The sequence below is a fragment of the Lingula anatina genome, chromosome 1 (genome assembly GCF_051362555.1).
Source record: "Lingula anatina isolate TDL-2025a chromosome 1, LinAna3.0, whole genome shotgun sequence".
Classification (NCBI taxonomy): domain Eukaryota; kingdom Metazoa; phylum Brachiopoda; class Lingulata; order Lingulida; family Lingulidae; genus Lingula; species Lingula anatina.
Window position 1 is genome coordinate 9,321,261 of NC_141767.1, and position 23,920 is coordinate 9,345,180.

General features: G+C 35.5%; 1 protein-coding gene across 12 annotated transcripts; it reads right to left on the bottom strand.

The window, feature by feature from the left end:
* Positions 1-620: 620 nt before the first annotated feature.
* LOC106164044 (ligand of Numb protein X 2) lies at positions 621-22,955 on the bottom strand. 12 transcript variants are annotated; one of them, XM_013541828.3, is made up of 14 exons: positions 22,767-22,955; positions 13,505-13,922; positions 8,323-8,415; positions 7,922-8,034; positions 6,165-6,271; positions 5,730-5,813; positions 5,107-5,236; positions 4,812-4,878; positions 4,534-4,681; positions 4,123-4,299; positions 3,758-3,880; positions 3,178-3,365; positions 2,787-2,945; positions 621-2,487 (listed from the first exon to the last, which is right to left on the bottom strand). In XM_013541828.3, exons 2-14 carry the CDS (start codon positions 13,849-13,851, stop codon positions 2,352-2,354), a joined length of 1,872 nt encoding a protein of 623 aa, XP_013397282.1. In that variant the 5' UTR covers positions 13,852-13,922; positions 22,767-22,955; the 3' UTR covers positions 621-2,351. The 12 variants fall into 12 exon arrangements, with proteins under 12 accessions (XP_013397282.1, XP_013397259.1, XP_013397263.1 ...); XM_013541805.3 differs by having other exon boundaries at positions 4,534-4,684; XM_013541809.3 differs by lacking the exon at positions 22,767-22,955 and adding an exon at positions 17,413-17,598 and having other exon boundaries at positions 4,534-4,684.
* Between the last annotated feature and the right edge of the window lie 965 nt (positions 22,956-23,920).

Consider the following 23,920-nt stretch of genomic DNA (forward strand, 5'->3'; position numbering starts at 1 on the left):
AAAGAATACGGACAAAACTGATCTGTATTTGGCATGCATACAAAAGGTGGTTTTTTAAGAACTTTTTTCTTAAAAGAGAGAATATTGAAGTATGCCATTTTAAATGTTTTATTGTGCAATGAGAATAATGTTATGTTGGTAAAAAATGCATTACCTTGAAGTTTTTAATACGCTAGATTTTCACATTTTGTTGACAAAGGATATTTGTAATTGCCAGTAGTCAAAATGTATAATTTGTTATTGGAACAAGTGAATTGCATGTGCTTTTTAAGGATGGGAAAACTTACAGCTGCACACGCTGACAGCTACATGACTGTACTGTTAAATCAGTATGAAAGAAGGGTGACCTTTGTTAAAATTCCATTTTGTATTTTAACAACTTACATTTGAAAACCTTTTTAACTACTACCATTTTTCCACTTAATCACCATTTTGTCCAGATAAATTTATAAGATTTCACAGATAATTACTTATTTTTTGCTTCTTCTTGGATAAGATATTTTTGTGCAGCATTCTTAACAATCTAGTTTGAATGTTTTTTTTTTCAACTTGGAAATAGTATACAGTATTAAACTTACCAATTAAATGCTCATCTCATAAAATAGATAAAATAATTAACATTATTTTAGTCATATAGTTATTTTATTTACATATGTACAACATATTACATATTTTTGTTGTCTTGCTCTACTTTTCACATAATAAATTTTTTTAACTAAATGAAGTTGATACAATGTTAACGATATGTCCATTTTAATTAAGGACTTATTTTACAGGTGCTTTAAAACGGAGTAAACATAGCAACTTAATATATACTGCCCTGAAATTATACTTTGGCAAGAATGTAGGGGAACAAGGTGTGAAACCATCACAATATTTAAAAAAAAAATATTTATAGTACATCAAAATGCTACACTGATACATGTGACGCATTAAACAAAAAACTACCACTGCATGTAGACCCCATAAAGCAATTCTGTTGCAATAAAAGAGAGAAACGCAGGTAAGATAATCAAACATTCACAAACCAAGTTTTATATAACATATATGGAACTCACAAAGTGTTAACACAAAATTACAGACGTTTTAGTTAACTTTTCTATTAATTTCTCGCGATAGATGGATGCCACAAGAAACTGGCATGATGTAAAGTTTGGGTTAGCTAAATAAATGAATAAATGTCAGCCCTTTCCTGGTAAAATTGGTAATTTCTATTTCATACATACGTATCCACTGTTTGAATAAATTTTATGATGATAATTTACAGCATATTTTAGGATGAAAAATAATTATATGTCGGTGACAAGTGGTGTTCAAAAGGATGTTTAACTTCGTGACACCTTTGGTACCTTTGCTGTGTTGTGCTACTAGTCTGGCAGACCAACAAACAATTAAACTAAAATTGTAAGACAAAGATGAACCTAACAGAAAGATCAAATGCAGATAATACAACATAACATGCAATTATAAACTGGTTCTAATACATATGCTGCAAGTCTGTGAGCATCATGCCATAAATTCCTGACGGATATAAATTCCTGATGCAAAATATCATTTTTCAGTATAACCCATGAACATTTAACTCCCTAACTTTCTTAAGCTACGTAGATAAACATTATTTGGTTTAACTTTGTAAGCCCTGCTGGTGACCACAGTAAAAATACTTGTGACTTTACTTAATACTATATTACCATGCTAGGTGGCAAGTTCATAACAAAATATATATTATTGTATTGTGTAATCACTAACAACATAGTGATACATAGGTAAATGATACACTTTTAAAATGTGTAAAGTGATATACATTATTTTCACTGTTATATGCATACTAGAACCAAACTTGCTCTCTTTAAACAAATAGAAAACTGATAAAATGCCATATATAAACTGTCTGAATATCATAACTTTTAACTTGTTAACCAAAACATATTGCAGAGTTAAGGTGGCTAAAACCCTGATCAAGATGAAGAATTGCACTTTTGTAATGATGTCACTGTAAAGGCATCTTGTATATATTACTAAATAAATTAAAATAAGGATATATATGTTATGTGAAATATCCTGCTAACCACCTTGCCTTCATTACTTTTAAACGGGAACCCCTTTAAAAACAAAAAACATTTGTAAGATGCCCTGCACCTTGCTAACAAAGTATCTAAATATACAAAAACACAAAGTCTGCATATAAAATATTTATCAGTGCTGACAAACATTTCTCTGGTCATCATGATACAAAATATGAACACACATACAGTCATAGTCTAGTTTAGTTTTTCCTCCTCCCTGTCATACTACAGTCCCTGGCCAGGACACCACTGTCAGTGTGACAGTCCCCTTCAAACTCCTCCCTGTCATACCACAGTCCCTGGCCAGGACACCACTGTCAGTGTGACAGTCCCCTTCAGACTCTTGAGCAGTCCCACAGCCCCAGCGTGGGTCATGTTCTGTAAGCACTGACCATTCACTGACAGGATTGTGTCGCCACATCTGAAAACAAAATAGTTTTTAACTCTTAGACCAATTGTTGTAAATAATAACAGTAATACAATGGATGATGATAAAGGGCAATGCAAAGAATATATGCAAATAAATTTAAAACAAATGACAGAACAGTTCATTTTAAGCAATACTTCAAAGTCATCTGACAAGCTGTAATAAAATATTGTATCATTCATTGCATTACCCATAATCTGTATAGTCCAAATTTGTAAAGTACCCTCAGCACATTATGTATTCAGATTGCTTCTTTAAATAACAGAAAAAAAAATCAATTTGTTTCTTCTCACCTGATTCTCCCATCTTTGGCAGCAGGTGTGTTCAACACGACAGACTTGACAAAGATAGGTTGGTTGCCATGACTACTATCACATCCTCCCACAATGGCCAATCCCAGGCTTCCACTTTGGCTTTTCTCCAGACTTATGATTTTTTCTGTTTGACACATGCTGACAAAGAAAAGAAAATGTATTATAAATACAGTTATGACTAAAGGTTAAATTTTTCACATTTAAGCAAGTTCTTTTGATCTTACATGATTAAGCAAAATGGTACTTTTTACTTTTTGGGGGGCATTTCTAATGCTGAAGTTAATTTATCTTTTTCATTGGAATGTGAAAGTTATGATACAATATTATTTTGTCAAATATTTAAGTCAAGTTGATGAAATTTCAAACCTACCTTGGCAAGTTGAGCCAGAACAACCAGGATGGAGCAAAATTGAGGGCTCCATCACTGGTCTCTGTGCCATCAAACTTCTTCAGGGACACAGCCTTGGACTCAGCACAAGCTTTTAGCACCTTCACCGATTCTGAATGAGTCAGGTCCATCAGACTGATGCCATTGATTGACACCAAGATGTCCCCCTTCTGACAATGGGAAAAAAACACATTCTTGATAATATACAAATGATAGAGCACTACAACTGTGCAGACCTATGCTAAGAAACTGGCATTAAAATAATTTTAAAATTATTAGGAGACACAGCTTCAGTTCAAATATTAATTACTTCTTTTCCTCTTGAATCTTGAAAATTCCATAAAAATTGTGAAGAGCTTATTAAGATATCTTGTCCACAAAGCAATGTTGACATGAAAACTAATCCTCCTTCAACAGTAGGTAGTAACACCAAAGTGCATTGCAACAATATCACACAGATTACTGGCAATTAAAATGAATTGATCTGCTTGTAGAGAAGTAATACAAGCTTGGGGATTGATTATTTCACTTCTTCAAGCAAACAAAAAGTTATGTAGTGTACCTTGACTTGTTTGCTCCTGGCTAGGCATCCGCCAGCCTGTACATTAGACACGTAGATGGGGACGTCCCCCCGCTGGCTGCCCAGTCCTCCCGCTACACTGATACCTAGGCTTTCTGAGGAGTCCTGGAATCACAAGACAAGTAACTGTAACTATTGATGTTGTTCAAAGGGAAACGGTGCTTAATATTTCTACTTTGGAAAAAGTGTAAATTATTGTATCAGAGCATAAAAAATTTAGAAAGTATACAAACTATGCTTAATCTCTCAAATCAGAATGCACCATCCATCTTGAGACAACAGTCTAAAATCTAACACATCTTGAATTCTGAACTTTTAAATAAATTATTTTAAAAATCTATATTCACCTTTGTGATTGTCACTAGCTTTTCTTTGGGTTGCTTCCTAACTACAGATTTGTCGGCCTCCTGTTCCAAGGCTGCAATGGCTTGAGCTACACAGTCCTTGGAGGCAGAACGAATGAGATCAGGAGTCTGCGGACGAGTCCTCCGCGAGATAACAAATGTCACTTTGTCTTTACTCGACTGTAAATGTAAAGGGTTAGATTATCCATGATGGTTGGTGAAGAATTTTTTTTCCAATGCTAATAAGTTTATGACAATTGCCGTGGCCTTTATCACAAATAACATTTTGTCAGTAGTCAAAAAGTTTGAACTACAGGGCAGCTCTCATGAAATATATATGTAATTATGTGGAAATAAAAAAATCCATACATCTTGGTTGTAGCCTAGGGGCCAAAAAGTAGACGTCTCACTTACTTGAATCAATTTAGCGGCTTCCTCTTGTGTTCCAACAAGCATGTCAGTTTTATTGATTTCCAAAATTCTGTCATCAGGCTTCAAGCGGCCATCTTGGAGAGCTAGACCGCCCTGAATTAACTCCAAGATATACAGTCCTGGCCCGCTCCTGCTTGGGGGAGAGAGAAAAGTTATAGATAAAACCACCATGTTTTACTTTTTTACAAATGAACAAGGAACCACTAAAACATGCATTTTATGAAAAATTTGAATTTCACTAAGTAACAAGATTTACTTACTTCTTCCCCACCAGTTTAATGCCTAGTTGTTTCCCTTGCTTTTTACTGAGGGTAACTCGTAGGATTTCTGAAAATATGAGAATGTCCCTATTAATTACTAAGTGAAATTTGCAGTTTTATATCAAACGACATAGAACATCACATGATCTCTTAATTTAAGACATTAACAAACATCATTTAATTCGAATTCTACAAAATCATAAGTCAAATTGTCTAGGCGGCTCTTAGAAATTTATGTACACTATTACTATTTATTTTGTGTTAATTCAAACTCGTGTTTCTTTTCTTTTTTTACCTTCTTTTTCAATGGGCTGGCTTTCCTCTGCCTTTTCCCTATACACAGTTAGCCTACATATAGGGTAGAGTGTCTTCAGTGCCTGCCTGGCCTGAGCATGAGTGGCCAGGGTCAAGTCTTCCCCATTCACCTATGATAGGGTAAATAATGAACAATCATCAACTATTATAGGGTAAATAATGAACAATATTAACAAAATAATCATATTACTTCAAACTGAAAATAAATTAATCATAAAATTTCCTTGTCATTATCATTGTGGCAAAAAAAGAGGAATTAAAAGAAGACATTTATTACTATTCTTCATCACAAAGAATGCCAGACAAAAACCATCAGGAAAAAGGCATCCAAAGACCCTACACTGTCAGCTTTTATCGCCGTTATATTCATAAACACAATAACAGCATTAATGCTGCAGCCTCTAAAAATCAATAAAGCGCATTGAAGGGAATCTTAATGTCACATCAATAGCTTTTATAATCCAGCATGATATCACGATTCTTCTATTATGTTTAAAAATGTCAATTCTCAGACCAAATGTCTAGTCTTGCTTTGCATCTTACCAAATTATCTAATAGAAGTGGCAAGATTGAAAACATTCTATCTGTCACTCATACACCCACCTCTAATATCTGATCACCTTGAGCCAGCCTTCCATCTTTTGCTACAACTCCCTCTGGAAAAATTTCCTGGATAACAACTGCCATCTAGAAGAATATCAAAGTGTTAAATCAGGAACAAATATAATCATTTGTAAAATGACATCCCTGAATTTTAGACATCACGAGTAGGGTTACTGAAACATCTCTATAAATCTGTTCATAAATGATTAACCTAATTCTCTCTGTAATTTTTGGAATAGCTTAATAAGATTTAAATCCACTCTTGCCCCCCCCCCCCCCCCCCCACACACACACACACTTTTATGTTACATCCTTATTATACCCCAACCAGTATACAAATACATACTCTTTATTCATAAACAAACCCTAAAATTATACTGAAAAAGTTTGTAAGTTTGTATTAGTACACAAATTTATTGTAAGAAAAGCACTTACCAGAGGAGTATCACATCCCCCAACAATGCTGATCCCGAGGTCATAGCTGCCCTTGGGGATGTCCAGGGTGGTCACTTCACCCTCTATCACTGGCACCATAAGGTTCTCTGAAATATTACAATATCAAAATTAGTAAATTATAAAAAGGAAAACACAAAAGAGATTAATATACAAAACAATATTAATTCCTATTCATCTCTACTTCATGCTGTCTCAAGAGTGTGCATTCTTCAGGAATCCAATTAAAAACAGCATAATGTTATGCAGTGCTTGATCCATTGTTCTTGTCTCGCTCTTTTTCCCCAACACTCTATATATTGTGGATGATCAATGTCACACCTTGCATGCTCCGTCTACACAGAATACGTAAAACTTCAGAGCTTGGAATACACATCATTCTGCATGTGAAAAGGCCGCAAGGCTTTCAGAGAAGAAAACCTGATCTTCTCACCATAAAAATATAAATACTTAATGAGGCTTCAGAGGCTGAAACTAAATGACTGAAATGAAGATTTATAGAGTCTGAAGATGCTGCACACAGCAATTCCATGCATGCTGCTGTCCTATATATACAGAGTAAAACTGCACCATAACGGAAATTTAATTTCTCCTTGTTACTCAGGAGGTCAAAAATTGGAAGATTGGTTCAACTGATTGGATTGGGGATTTTAATCCAGGGACAAACTGTTTTATGTGCACATTTTATCTAGAGCATAAATCATCACAAACTCCATATATGCTGGACATTTTTTTTTTTTTTTTTTTTTTTTTTTGTCCAGAGAGAGCAATTTGACTCGGGTTCAAGCAGCAAGACCTTAATTTTGAATTCTTATATCCCTGTCTTTAAAGCATTCACATCATTATTGGTGATGCAGTTACTCTGCCCTCTGGCTTATGAAGTGCAACCTGCCCATACTATGTGAATTCAAAGTAAACATCCCATGCTTTTGTGTTCCTGAATCATTTTCTCCCTAACAAAGAAGCAAAACCATGACGCTAAAACTGACTGTATTTCTTACAATGGGATATGCCAATCAATAAATACAGGGAGAAAGACACGTCTATCCAAAAGATCAGCTCCAGGGAGCAGGACAGGGTATCCAAAAGAACAGCCCCATGGTCTATCTGTTTAGAGTACAGCTTTGGACACCTTCAGCTGATCAATACCCTACCTTTTTCTCCTCTTAATTGAACTGATTCTATTACATCCCTGTTATCATCACATCCTGTGACCAGGGCATTAATTCTGAACTATCATACTTCATTTCTCTGGAGAAACATCTGTCTAACCTAATTACATGAAAGTTATCCAGGGACCTAAATGTAGAGCTCTTTGATGCATTACTTCATCAGGGGTTGCTGCTGGTATACTGGATTACAATTAAAACAAAAGCTGCTTATTTAACATCTCATTTTCAGTTTCAATCTCACAATAAATCATTATCATAATTTTTACTTAGTGAACAACATATTACAGCATTTTTTTTCTTTTTTGTTATTTACTAAAACACAACTTTGTTTCTCCTTGACCTACCCTACTCTTAACTTGGTTCGGCAAGTAGGATATTTATTCCTTTTTTTTTTTTTTTTGTAGATAAGAGGGTTTTATAAGGTATATTGGGGAAAATAACTCAAATTCATGAAGACAAAATCCATCTTGTTTTTTGGCAAAGAAAAGAAAAAGGAAATTAGGTGGGCAGGTATTAATGGGTGGGTAAAGGAAGTTGAAATAAATAGAAAGCCATATGTGACATTACCATCTTCCTCCCTGTAAGCGCACTCCCACATGTGACACTGTAAGGCACTGCGTGGGCCCTGGAAAGGACAGCCCGCACGAGACTTCAAACAACGAGTGACTGCGCCACGACATCTGAAGAATAAATTAATACAATGTAGCATGCTTTTCAAATCCATTTCACAACACTGGAATTCCAATTCCTAAAGAGCATCTGTTTTATATTTGTCCTAAAGTCTTTATTCACTTTACTGAATCTGAACCAAACAATCCAAAATGACATGCTACAACAAATGTTTTTCTCCATCTATTTTTAAGTTGTTAAATTAAGGAAGGAACTCCATTAATTGAAATAAATTGCTTGACAAAAATGCTTTAAACTCTAAATGCTGATTATTTTTCCCCACAAAGTTATTTACTTACTTGTTCTGTAAGTGTGCTTCCAACTCACTCCTGGGCAGCACCTCTTCACAGTAGTCCACATTGGGACACACTACAAGGAGTTTGTCGAGGAGTCTTAAAAAGAGATGACAATTTCTATACTCCAAGTTATTGTGTGTTCCTGGATTCATAGCATTTTTTTTCAAAGCCTTAGGAGTAAATGACATTCATTAAAATTACCCAGTTGACAATTTATGAAACAGCAGCAGCAATGTCATTGGTCACAAGCACATGTTATTCATTTGTAATATGCCTGGAGTACCTTGAGTAATTATTGAATGTCTTCTTGAATATCAACATACTATCCTTTTGTCTTTTACGTGAACGCCTACTATTCCATTTTCAAAATTAGCATTGTGGTCTAAAACTAGATTCCAAATCTGTAGCGTCACTTTCCCACTTTGACATAAGCTCTCATGACAAAATATGAGCACTTCACCCCTCAATGGCAAATCAGAAAATGGTAAATTCTAAATTCAATACTGTGGAGAGATTTGCGTCACGGGACAAGTTAACTATCTGAGAGAATCATCCCGTGCATTTTCCCACGTTCTCTCCAGGAAAGTGGGGGATGCATGCATGTTATGCTTATACAATGCATGCCAATACTCCAGATAGTGTATTATGTCAATGCTTTGTTCTAGGAGAGGAGGCATGTATGTGAGAGCGGATGTTCAAATCCTGCCATTGATCCATAGCAGCAATAATAGAAGACGGCAAATACATGGAGGAAAGTGATCTAAAACTTTCTTCGCTTAAACACATACTTATTGATCAGATCTGGAAGTAATCTAAATATCCATTAAAAAATTTTAAATCAACTGCTTTGACCTTTCTTTTTTGTCTTTATTTTTATCCAACCATTTTATTTCTTCAATAATCTTAAGTATTGGGGACATAAGAACCTGAGAGAATTTTACCTATTTTTTAATCAAAATTTCAGTCTCCTAATGAGTAAAACATTAAGCAGATATGTTTTCAATCTTAATGATGACAGAATAAAATAAAATGGAAAAACAAGACAAAGCAGTTTGAAAAAAAAAAAAAAACATTAATTTAGTAAGAAATACTAATTAGATTTTCCCAATAACTAGATTCTAATTTCAGTTTTCTTGCTGATTAAATATATATTTTTCTCACATATATTTCAACATCCATATTGTCACCTTCTTCCTTTAAAATTCAATTTTCTGCTAATATGCATTCAGCTTCTGCTGGGGCATAGTAACTAAATTTCAAGGAAAAGAAAATCTTAATGAAGCGAGATCTTTTAACTCAGCATTAGAATAGACTGGGGCTGGTGTGTTATTTCATGCCTGTCAGAATGGTGAATGGACACAATAAAGACATCAGTACATGTTATTATATCTGTCAATAAGGCAAGAATATATCACAAAGTTAATGTGATGGATGTACAGTTCTGTGAATGCTTTTAACAAAAGAATATAGAACAAAGCCATTATAGCACCCCCGATTAGCCAGAACCTAGAGACAACATGGGAAATTGGATATATCTGTTTTCTGACTGGAAGCATTTATGTAGAACTTGATTTGAGATAGGAAAATATTTACAAAAACTTGGTTGTATAACACATCATTTTCAAAATGATAATTAGCAAAAATATTAAATAAAAGACTACAAACATAAAAATGTATACTGTCCTTTGGACATGTTGTCTGTATAGACCTAAAGAAATAAAAATTTCAATCCCCCAAAATTGGCCAAATGCTCAAGACTGACAGGCGACAGCACACATTTGCTGTTCTGGCCACATTTTGTATTGATAAATTCAAAAAAAAATATTTTAATAATTTGAAGACTTTTCTTTTGCTTTTGTAACTGCTTGGAGAAAACTCTAATTGTTACTCCATAATTTGCATTATCACTATTGTTGTAATTAATCAATTTTGTCTGCTTAAACCAGCAGAAACAAACATTATCCTAATATCACCAAACAAAATGCTTGAAATAACACACATCAAAATCACATGTGATATACATCTTCACATCCAGTCTGACCTATCACCTGACTTACCTGTGTGGATCTAACACAAGCTGCCCCAGTGGAAGCTCCTGTAAACCAGCTGGATCCATTGAAACAACTCTCAGCAATATTGCTTCATAAAAGTCCTCAGAGCACCAACTTTTTAGGAACAACTCAGCGTTTGACCCTAACAATGGTGACCTGTGTTTCGCCGAGGTTATTATTTTTTTTTCAAAATATGTTAATAAAAAATATGCATTATCTGATCACTTCCTGGATAATTAATGTTTCAGAGCCTCCCAGAAATTCAAATTTCCCCTTTCAATGTCCTGTATATGCTGAAGTGATCAGTCTGACTGGCATATTCAAGAAGATGCAGTACAGATGGTCAACTCATTGAAGATAGCTCAATTTGCCCACTTGACTAGCCCCAAATCAACTTTCAATTGCAGCACTTTTCCTAATGAACAACAAGACCATAAATGAAGAAATCAGCCATCCCACCGCACTCTTATTATTGGTAACAGGAAAACTTCCAAGTTAACTTCGAAAGGTCAAATGATTTTCTAAGTCTTGATGATGTATGGTCTCCACCCCAGTCTAATACATCACGCCCTGTGCATTATTACCATGGGAAGTGTCCAGGTATACCTGTAAGGCTGCTTGTCATTTTAAATTTCCTACATGACTTTCTTGTTTGACATTTTACCAAAATCATAAATATCCATATGGAAAACCAGTCTAAATAATAAAACCACACTGTGTGTGATCTTTCTGATTGTCATGAATTACTCTTTCTCCTTTATAACTGAGTGAAGTTATCACAATCTCCTTGGTGTCAAGTGGTACTGAGGGGCTACCAGAGGACAGAGATTATTATTAGAGTTTACATTACATCCTACAGATCCTATCACGGAAGTTCATGACGTGTACGCTTTCATATGTCTTTTGTCAAGCAGCATTTATCACATCATGTCTGCCAATACATCACCATCAGAACAGCCAAGATTCTCTCCTTTCTGCCTTCACTGTATAGGCTTTACTTTGCCATGCTTTTAAATCAAGCGATAACAAGCATTTTGATGTTGCTTCCACATTGGTGACATAAAAAAATGAGACTCATACATAAATTAACACAGCTATTGTCAGCATTGAAAAAACCTCAACCAGTCCAATATGTAATGTGCAGCATAATAATCCTGAAGTGCACTTGCAGCTCTGTATAAGCAATGAGGTACCTGTAAATTATACATAAGCTGTCTAACTGTGCTCTGCTTTTCTCTCAGAGTCCTCATCTTGATCCTAGTTCCTGGCTCACCTGCATCTGATCACACATACCTGACACCATACACTTTATACAGGTAGGTGCCCGCATATAGAAACATATATGTATACCTGGTATAGAAAACTAGGCTTCATTATGCCCCAATTCAATTTCAAATATTTCCTTTTGTATCAAAGTTTCACTTCCACTTGTGGCAGTCAATCACAAGCACACATTTTAATATCCTCCAACTTTTAATCAAATACAGCGACATGGTAATCAGATCCCTTGTCACAATACTTCAACTTTCCTGAACCAATAATCCTACGCTGATCCAGCACTTATAATTTTTTCAATCTCATATGTAAAAATTAAGCGCAGTTTTTCTTCTGCTGCAGTAAAATTATGCCCCTGCTAATATCCACATAATAACAGATCATGACAGATTAAACCTTTTCTGCATGACACACACATATATATGACTCATGAGGCTTCATTGCTTTTTAATTAGACAGGTAAGTGCAGTGCACCAATATACCAATACCAGAGTGTAATCATATTGCTTGACACTTACACATGCATGTGTTGACTGAAAGGTATGGGAAAGTTTTCTTAAAAACCTAAACTTTGGTAATGATAATATTAATATTACCATAGGTAAAACAAAATGCCCTCTGAGTCACCATTAAGAGGCTGATCTTATATTGATCTCGACTCTCAGGTCACCTTACTCTCTGTGATATTGGTATTGTCGATACCCATTCAGAGCCTAGCATCCTTTCCTACACCATTATGACTAATTAATCCTTGGGGTCTTCTACATTACTAATCATTACTAAAATGAACACTGCTCATGGCAGGTAAGGCACACAGTTCTTTCTCACTGAACAATTCTGCTACAAGACAAATATTTTGTTTAAACTTTACACATGGACTAATTGGTACACCTTTGTTAGTGTGTGTATGGCCTGTTATTAAATCAAAAAGTCAACAAATTTATTTCAATATTATCTTCCTATCGTGTGGGGAGTTTATATGAAAATACCTGTTGACTTTTGAAATCAACTGAGATAGGGGATATTAATATCTCCGAGTCCTGACTTGTTTGTTCTATTATCAGGTCTTATTACACTTCAATATTGTTATCATTTATACACTGTCAGCATAACTGATAAATTTTGCTTATATTTTCTTTTTAAATGGAAGTATTGTAACTTGTCACAATTTAAGTTAAATATCCAGTAGCCATTAAAAGTGACTGAACAACAGAGCACTATCAATTTGGCTGACTTAAAATTTTAAAGGGACAAAAAAAAAAAAAGAAAGAAAAGAAAAAAATTACAAAACACCAATGGACTTTATACACTACAGTGGTATTTTTTAGGTCAAGGAATGAGTACACAACCACACATTCACCCATGTTGGTTATTATTCCAAGTCATAAGCACAACTACCTAAGTAAATTCCCTCCTAGCCATCAGTCCAGCCATGGACACTGACCAGTGTTATATTGGCAATTGGAAATCTGGTTTCCTAGGAAAATAGGGCCATTAAGCCGCTAATCAATGCAAAGCATCCTGCTCAAAAATAAGTGACCATCACTATGGCAACAGGATATTGGACATCAATTAGTAATTGAGTACTTCTAATGCATTTTACAAGCTAGGAAAACCCCCAAAAGATTTATATAGTGTGCCTACTAGTTAACAATGAACTTTTTTTGCAAACTTTGCAAATCCTTTTTACTATCATATTATCTTTGATATATTTAAAACGTTTGCACCTCAATCAAGCCTTTTGTGTAAAATTTTTACAACACACTATATTGAACTCATTAGGAAATAGCCACTCATGGAAAGGTTGAAATAAACTTGTGAAAATAATGTTCAAACACCCTTTTTGGAGGATAACCCACCTTTTGACCATAATACTTGCTGGCTGCACATCCTTGCTGGTTAAAGTCAGTCTATCTAGGGGACATATTTTCTGTATTTTCAGATAATGTTTTATGCACTCTGAGCAGAATGTGTGCCCACATCGAGTGTCCATAGGATTGACCAGTGGCTGGAGACATATGTGACATATCAAGTCCTCGTCCACTGCCTGGTGGTAGTCATACAGATGGGCCGTCTGGTCGTCATGGAACTGACCACAGTGGACACAGTGGGTAGCCTCCTGCTTCACCCTGGGAAATGAACTTGACCGAAATAACGGCTTCTCCAAGTCTAAGTAATCGCTCATGTGCAGCTTGCCAGCCGCCATCTTGGTAATGGTTATTCTCTATCTCTCGTCTTTTTCTTTCTGTCCTTTGGTTACCTCTCTTTGTCTCTCATCTAAAAAAAATAGAGAGAAAGAAAAAACATATAAAGATGTCTTAAGAAACCAATACAAAATTAACAATTAAATAAAATTTAATGCTACTTCTCTGGATAATCAACAAATACCATTACTAATTTGTCCGTGACAAAGCAACAAAAAGTTTAAAATTGACATCAAGATTCAACTTAATACAATTTAAGAAAAATATGTCTTCAAAATCCAAATACTGGTAATAACAACAAGAACATACACTACAACAGTCACAACATTTGGCATGTGATCAATTTTGACCTAAAAATCAATCAATTATCAGTCAGCACAAACATCATGTGCAATATCCATAAATATACCAGCCAAGTATGTGAACCTTTCTCCTTAACTGATAACCTCATCATTCAGGTATGCCATGATCAGATAAAACTACCCAATATTATCCCCTGTCATGAAAGGCACCAGGTATTAGATAAACTATATCCACATACAGGACAACTCCAGCTTTAATCTTAACTACACAATTTAAATGGACGCCACTTTGATCCCTAACTCTGCCTATCTAGTTCTATTCTATACCATGTCCCTTGCTGTGTTCAGGTGGCAGCAGGCAGTATTTGTACACAGATCCTCCCATGACCCATGCACAGGCTCACCAGACCCTGTAATCACTACTATAAGGAGAAGTAATGGAGAACAGACAGTGACACAAAGACCGAAATGGTTTTCGCTACCAAATTCAATGACTGAGGTTTCTTTCCCACGTGCTGAAGAACTTTCCTCTTTCCCCCCAGGTACTGAGCCTGTCCACTTATTCCAACACTGGTGCAGAAACCTGTGTCTCCTCATCTGTGTGTGACGGAAGTTTCTCCACTATCATCAGATCAAAACTGTCATTTCCCCCAAGGTATTGAAACAACTCCATTTACCTGACCCATGAAGCCAGGCACAGGAACTTGTGTCTTCTCACCTGTGTGTATCTGGGGCCCCAAACTATTAGTACATCAATCAAGTGCATTGCCCAGGGTCAGAAGCATGCTCAGATAATGGTGAGAAAATGTTGTCCCCTTTCTCGACAAGATTGGATAATAATTGTGATAATGATATTGGTTCAAAGCAAGCACTGTCACTAACACTTGATTACATCCAAGATCTGCAGGGGACATAGTGTGACTCAGTTTCTAAATTTTTTTCATACACCTATTTTTTCACTGTGACAGGCAAATGACAAACATTTTTTTTAAATTTCAATATCTATAAATAAATGCTTGACATCTAAACTGACACATACTTCAAATAACATTTCTCCTCACAAAATCACATAAAAATATATTACCTGCATCTTCTTGCAACTGAGGGAAATAACAGATAAACAGAAACACAACCAAAAATTTTTCCGACATAAAAAAAACCCACAAATATCATTTCAATTCATGCCCACACTTGCTGCATACCTTAGTGTCTAGATCCCCATCAATGTATTAGCAATAGGCACTCACAGCAGATTACAGGTATGTTTGGGGTCACACTTCTCAACTTATCGAATTCAAAAGGGTAGCGTCTAGGGAAAGTTTGACATTATTCAATCGCATTCAATCCTTATACAACAATCAAATAAACTTACAATTTCAGTTTTTGTAAGGACTGCACTCAGCAGCACTTGGTGAATGGAGCGCTCTGTTTTCAGCAAGCCAATGTTTCCTGAACCCTATCAACACTGACCCCACCTATCATTTCAGGTGAAATCAAGTGGCAAACATTCGCAATAAAGCCTAAAACAGTTTCTTTGCCTACCTGCTTGGAAGAATTTAGATGCCAGTGATAACAACGCTGCGTGCCCAAACAGAGCATGAGTCACACAATGCAGCTCAGTTGACACAATTTTCACCAGAGAAATATTGTCACAAATCTTAAATTCAAAATACCTGTCCACCCCCACAGGTCATAACTGCCACCAAAACACAGAGTCCTTAAGATAACATGAAATACCTCTTCTCTCCGATGTTCATATATTCAGTTATAATTCACAAACAAGTACACTTTGGGGGTTACATTTTCTTGTGCTTAGCTGCACAATTATTGACATTCCGATTCAAATATACCTTGAAATGTTGGCTAATGGCACACTGCTCTTCCACTGCCAATCAATGCTCAGAGATTAGTATCACATAAAGGACCACAAACAGCTGTTTCTAATAATATTTTCCTCACTTGGTTTCTATCAACCTGGCTGAAATGTCTTAATTACACTGTGTACCTGTGGACTGGATTAGCACAAAGTGGTTCCCCAGCATGCTCTCTCCTGTTCCTGTTTTGAAAACCCTGAATCAATCTAAACTGTTTGCTGTTTCCTCTTTGTTTAAACAGTTCCCACCCAATAGTTAATTGCACCTGAATTCCTCACATATTTAACGATATTTAACTGCCCTCAACAGCAGGTAAAGTACAGGTAATAAAATCCACCTACCACACAGCTGTCCATTGTTCTCTATTAATGAATTACTTACCTAACTGAGATGGGAATGAGATGAAACAGAACTCAACCATTAATTGTATTAACAGCTTTCTGCCTTTTCTCTTCACATACAAATGAAGAAATACATATATACCGCTGACTGTGCACCAAATTCCTTTGTGTCACATGCCCAGACAAGTAAGACATCCAGTAACAAAAAGTTTGTTGTTTGCATGACTGGTGAATTTTCCCATTCAAGGTGCGATGGGGAAACACCTGCACGTCATGCACTATGTCAGCTTTCTATTTTAAGTTCTGGGTAATAAAATTCCAAATAGAAATTTTCTATGAAACATTTTAATCCCATATAAAACTAATATGTTACAGATGTAATTAAACTGTTACACCACTCTAAGGAAACCAATTCTAATATGGATTTCTATGACTGGGCACCTATATTTAACTTGTATACCTTAACAATACCCATAAATAATAGAATTACTCATCCTGGGTATATGGTACCAGGCAGAAAGTCTAAGCCCCTATTTGCCCTATGTCTGCTCTGTGTTGTGGATGCAAGATATGTCTGATTCATATTATGTCACATGTCTGTTTTGGTTTTGTTTCTCCTCTGTTCATGTATTTTCTCCATGTTAATGCCACAGGGCCTTAAACATTGACGAGAATATAAGAAATGAAACTTTTTTCTTTTCTTGTACTGTATTTACCCTTTGTCAAATGAGCCTAATAATACACCTCTAATCACCCACATGTAAAAACACAAGCTTACCTTAGATATTTGTTCCAACAACAAGATACAATGGTCAGGTAGAGTTAATCCAGGTCTGACACTGTGCGTTTAAACTCCAGATAACCCCTCACCAGCCTTAACATGTGCCATGTGCATCCACAGTGTGCATCCATTACCTTCACTCCTATATACTATTGTATAATTATACACACACAGTCCCTACAGGCTTCTCCTCAATCACAGGTAATGATATTTAAACGCTTGCCCATCCATAACATTAACTCTGCCATTAGCTCACAGATTTTACCTTTCGTTTGAGCTCTCAGGAAGTTTCCTTCTATCCGAGCCTGGTTGAAATCACGGCCCCTAGTTCAGCTCAATGCCCTCACTCCACTGGTTCTTATACCAGCTGTGAGAAAACCGTTGTATTCTGATCAAAGACAAGCAGCTGGGTGTGAGGACAATATCACAAACAATAGAAAGACATCTAACAACCTCTCAGGTATATACTGAATGTGGTTCAAATCAGCCAATGACACTGTCTTTACTTAGTGGCTTCATAATGTTTAGTTTTTCTTCAGAGTCCAGGCACAAAAGTTGCATATAAATGACTATGAATTGATCGTTTAGTTTGCAAAGTGGCTTCATTTATTTTACATGATGACATACCATTTGAAGTTGGTATCTCAATGAAACCATATATGACAAAAGTACAAGTTACAATTAAATGGCAAAGCAAATATTATAGACTGTATACCTAAATTACATCATAACAAAGACTACAGATAGACAAATTGATACCTTTTCATCATTTATCTGTTTTTATCATCAATACTTTTCCCTTTGAAAAAAACTTATTGGCAGAAAAATAGCAATGATGAAATAAAAAGATCTGTCAACAAGAATCTTGATTTAAAATAAAACATCTTATAATGTCCCCCACTCCTAAAGGCACTATGCTATATAAGTATTAGCATAGATATCACCAAGCAGAATTATATTTTACAATTATGTGAAAATTAGAATGCACAGGACTAATGACTCATTATTACTGGTTTTGGGAGCACGTAAGGTATAACTCAGATGTGTATCATAAAGTTATATTCACCTAAAACAATGCCCTGTAGTTATGAATGCCTCTATGTTGTAGACCATAGAAAAGGTGACCTTCTGAGACAACTATCCACACGCACAAAATGATAAATCTAGCTCAAATCTTGTCATCAAAAGAATTGTTTACTTTAGGGGCATCCACCCCATACATTATTAATGTTTTGAAACATAAAAGAGAATGCGCCTAATCAGCTTAAAGCAAACACCCAGATTAACGAGTAACATTTGATAAAGTTGCTATAACCTTTTCTTTCAACAACAAAATCTGATAATTCAACACTGATACCCAGCCAATGTTGTTTTAGACATGTGAGCAATCTGTGAAAACATACCACACTGGTAGAGCAGCAATTCCTTGGAATTCTGTGGAAATGTTACTTTGTCTCCATGCAATGTAGATACAAATTGCACCAATATAACTCCAGGGAGGTATGAAAAAGCTAAATGGATTTGTATCTCAGCACGAGGCATATAACACATATTTCCTCACCTGCTGTTTAAACAGTCACACTATTCCCAAATTTTCGGATAAAACTAATTCAATTATATTTTTTTCTAAAGTGCTGAAATAAGCACCAGCTGCTCCACTGCTTCCCACGACGTGCCTATCAACCTCAAAACACAAAGACCCTTTTTATGAGGAGACAAAGAAATCCAATCTCATATTTTCATAAGCTGGAATTTAACGCTGATTACCCGTGATATCAATACAACATTACTCGCTCAGACAGAAAATTGCTTGCTCAGTTGCTGAACTTTAAAAAAAAGCTTGTTCCAATAAACAACAAAACATGTCACTAATGTTTTGATTTTCAGTGGTTGTTTCTTTCTTTTATGACAAATCACAAATAACAGGTAGCTTTTTTGTAAATGTCAGTGTACCTTGCACTTCCCTGACAGACAACATAGCTGGGGTAGAAGTAATGTCAGCAAAGAAGGCAGCCCAATAATAAATAGAAACCCTGGTCCCTGCTTTTGAATTCTAAATTCATGACTTGAAAAAACTTGTCTTTCCTCGGATATTTGCATAGACATAGAAAAGAAAAATAAGAACATGCCACAGCATCAAGTGCAAACTTTATCAATTCTGCACAAGAAAAGAAAAAAAATAATGGTTTACTGGATGAAAGACAGGGCATGCAAGTACAAAATTGTCCTAACCACAGTCATACAGCTTAAAATGGACCTTTTAGCCACCATTCATAGTGGTTCTGAAATGCCTAGTGTCTGTATGCTAATATTATTTCTGCCCATATTAGCAATAACCTGCTGTCCCTTCCTCTATAATACGGTCCTAAGAACCTTGTCTATCAGGATAGCTTTACATACACAGCCCCCACAATCAGTGGATTAAGGCTGATGATTTTACTATACCAAATTAACCAGCACTACCAGAGAGGATGGATGTTACTGCTAGGTTTCACTTTGTTGGCGCTATATTATCACCCTTACCAATATCAATATTTTTTCACATTGAATTGAATAATATATAACTTACATTAACCATGAGTTATCTTTACCAATCTCAATGTTTTATACTCTGAATATAATAAAACGTAAAACAATGAACATCAGCATAATTATATGTGGGCCCATTTGGTGATGCATACCTACATACCATGCCATAAACCTTAACAAACCATTGCAAATTAGTATACCATGCCTGTACTACAGGTGCAATTAAAACAATCAGGCAGGTGCAAGGAGGAAAAGGATATCAACTCATGACTGACCACTGAACTAGAGATACTGGACGGATGTTGGTTTGCATATATTATAACAAAGCATGCCCAGTGGTACCATCTACCGAAAATTTCCCATACATTCCTTAGGCAATGAAATCTGATTTTCCTTCAGTGACTGATTCAGGAATCTCATACCTGACTGATAGGAGATCTGATGTTGGACCCATTAAGACCACCTCAACACCTGGGGCCCGTTTCATGAAAAACTTTAGACCAAAAGTTGGTCTTCACTCTAACTCTAAAATATTGGTCAACTTCAATTTGGCATATATTTGCATAGGTTCAGTAAAACAGAAGAATAATTGATATACATAGAATAACAATTTCTTTCTTGTTACGAAAATGGCAGTGCATTGAACTACTATTACTGATTAACCTTGGTTGAAATTATACTAAAATATAGGTGTTAAAGTTTGTTCTAAAGTTTATTTTCTTTTATTTTATTTTTTGGTGAAACCAGTCCTAGCTGTCAAATTTTGCTGTATAAAATATTTTGAAAGATTTAATTTTTTTTAATTGATCAGATTTCTAAAACTGTCATATCAGGCTTTTCAACCTGACTTTGCATCTTGCCACTAGCCAAACTCTGAGAAAATTTCATAAAAACAAAATAGCTACTTGACAAGAGATTAAAGGTGGCAATAAATATGGAACAAAATCCATCCAATATTTTGCCCAGTGACAAGTACTACATGCCAGAACAATGTACAAAACATGATAGTATACCATAAACATTAAAAGCATGTAAAAAATCCGTGGGAACTACAATAGTGGAAAAATCTACAATCAAAACAAGAATATCCTAAATGGTGGTCTTCCAAATAGGTTCACATGCTGTTTGCAAAAATCACACTGCTGGTTTTAATTAGGGACACTTTTTTTTTTTACCAAGCAGACCTCCATGGAGCAGAACTACAATCCCTATGTACCCAATTCAATCAGAATCACTCTCCAGACAATACAGCAGACAGTTTGACTGAAAAATCTAAAGATACTTACTGATTTGGCGTCAAATAGATACTTGAATCTCAGATTAATCAATGATGCCTCGAACAAGAAAAATGCAATCTTATTGCACAGTTAAACTAATTATAAACAAGAAAAGGAGTCTTTATAGACAAACTGGTGAAGTGGTTGCAGTAGACCACCTTTATAGATTAGACTGAAAAAAAACTAGCACCCCACATTGGTTAACCACACAAAAGCCTTCAGGTATGATGTTCTATACAAACAAGCAACTCACCAGAGAAACATCATAATATTCACACACAAGGCATGGATTTCCATTGCTAGTACATTATCGACGGAAATGTACAAATCTCCATCAAAGATTCCGCCCTGGTAATCAATAGCTGAGGTATGTGATATTCCCCTACTGGTAGATTAATTTGCAATTAAACAATGGAATAAATCCGGTAAATGAAGTGTTTCTCACATGCAAGATTAGAGCACAATTCTCTTACTCAATCTGGTATATAATTGTTGAGTATCTGGAATGTACACATCAATAGGAAACTAATGAGTGTGACATAAACGAGCTATGATCAAACAAAACTTAAGAATGTTAAACTGTGCCATACTTTTTCTTTTTAACAAGTAAATTTCAACTGTTTAACACCAATTGTAACTGTATATGTAACATACCTCAGGTTCAATGTAGCCTTTGGTCTCCCAATATTTTATGTCATTCGCCCTTTTCATTACACTGCCTCTGATAAGCCACATACCTTAAAGCTAGGCTACATTATATATATATATCTATATATATCCTCATATAAAACTTCATTATCTTCACAACCTAAAACCACCAATTCAGGAGCAATCTCATTGTGCATCACCAATAAAATGTGACGTTATAAATTTTTGAACCCTACTGCTTTAGTCAATTTTTATCTAATAAAACCCAAGACATAATCCATGCAAAACATTTAGCTCCCTTTCAGACACCATGAAATGTTTAATTCTAGAACCATTAGGCTAAAGCATAATGCTCCATGAAATATAGTAAGTAAAAACTGTTAACATATTAATTTATCTATTTTTTCATCAATTTCTTAAAGCTGCTTAATCAAACCCTTGGTCTTCATTCATTTCACTGTGTTTGACTCATTTATAAAAAAAAAAACTTGAAATAGATACTTTATGGAAATCATGCAAGATAGCCTAAAGTGAGGCTGTTGCCACTATATGACATAATGTAGGAAAGTGACACCCCAAAAAGTGACACACAAAACATGGTGAATATGTACTGTTGAACAAAGGACTACTTTATTTTACAGAACTTCAGAGAAAACAAACAGAAATTTATCCGTGTATAAATTTGTCAGGTTTCATTCCTTGCTGCATTGCTAGTCTGCTACGATTTCTGACCATCCTCTCCTACAAATCCCACAAAATCTCTCAATTTTACGATAATTCACAAAACTTCTGATCTATCTCAAACGATTCTCGTTTTCTCTGATACACATCTTAATGCAATGTGTACAGACAAGTCAAGAATACAAATCTGCTTGATAAATTGTATTTTTAAATTCAATTCTAATTTTTATCATCAAGAAAACATAAAGTATGCAACTGAAACATTAACACTAACGAATTTGCCTACCAAGTGCGTCGCCCGACTCAACAATCTCGGTCTCCTAGTAGGGTGTCACAGTCTCATGTTTATCAAGAATTACCCTCGTCCGAATAACATATTTGCATTAGTTGTAAGGAGTAGTACGAATATCCCAAAACGAACTCCACTCGAACCGTTATGAAGTTTTCCACTGCTACTTTGCCACACATTGCATTATATACTTACATTCTGCAACAACACCATCACTGATTCTATTCTTCGCCCTTTCTGGGGATCAGCTGGCGTTTTCACACAGTTTCTAGGGTGCAGTCTTTCATGAAACGAGGAACAACAACAAAACGTCTATACCCACTTGATCAATATGGCGAGTTAGTTTACATGACGTCACTTCCGGAGTTCCCAGTTTTAAAATTCCCAATTGTAGTAGATGTGCTCTAAAAACACGCACTGTTAACACAAGCTGTTACCTGCATTGATCTAGCGTTGTTGTCCCCAAACTGGAGCGATGATTCACAGCGTAAAATATCACCTCGTTATTAATAACATGTGACAAGCAGAGAAAATCGGCTCTTTGTTTATAAACTTGACTGCGTAGTAGATTATGCATTCTGTAAATTAATAAGGCCATGTAAAATGAGCAAAATTTCCCTGAACATCACCGAGGTACAGGTATACATACGCGACAATCCAATCATATCCAAAACTTTTGAGAAATTTACGATCTATAAATCCATTTTCGAAAAAAAGATATCAATTTTACCGTTAGACCTACATTATGCGTGAAATTCGCCAATCTCCATCACGAGTGAGACCCAATAACTAGTAGAAAGAGATTTTATAGAACGTAATTTACAACTGTTTTGGATATACTAGTAGTTTATTGGGAAAGAGTGTTGAAATTACCAAGAATATATATTTGCTATATAATGGTCCTATAGATCTGACGCTTTAAGTTTACAGGTCTACTGGTATTTTTCTAATGTACAGTATATATTTGCGGGTTTGATAGCTGTTTTCTTAGGTAATACAGCAAGGCCCATCCTACAGCACGGCTTCGGTTAGATCCATTTCCCTCTAGAAAGGTTATTTCTAATTTCTTTATATAAGCGGATGTCTGTAAAGCATGAATGACTTTGAAGTGGGCTGTTAGTTCTCCCCGTTCTGCAGATAGGCCTATTGGGTGGCCAAAACAATACATATTAATTCCAAAGATCAATAATTCTAACGGTTTTGAAGATATTACAATGAAATTAGGGATATTTTAGGAAAACGGTGTTTTTAATAAATGTTCAAGCCAAAAACTGCTGGCCTATGTGACGGCTGGTATGACTCCTCACAGGGGCCACCCAGACAGCCTCAGTGATCTGGCCCACGTCTGG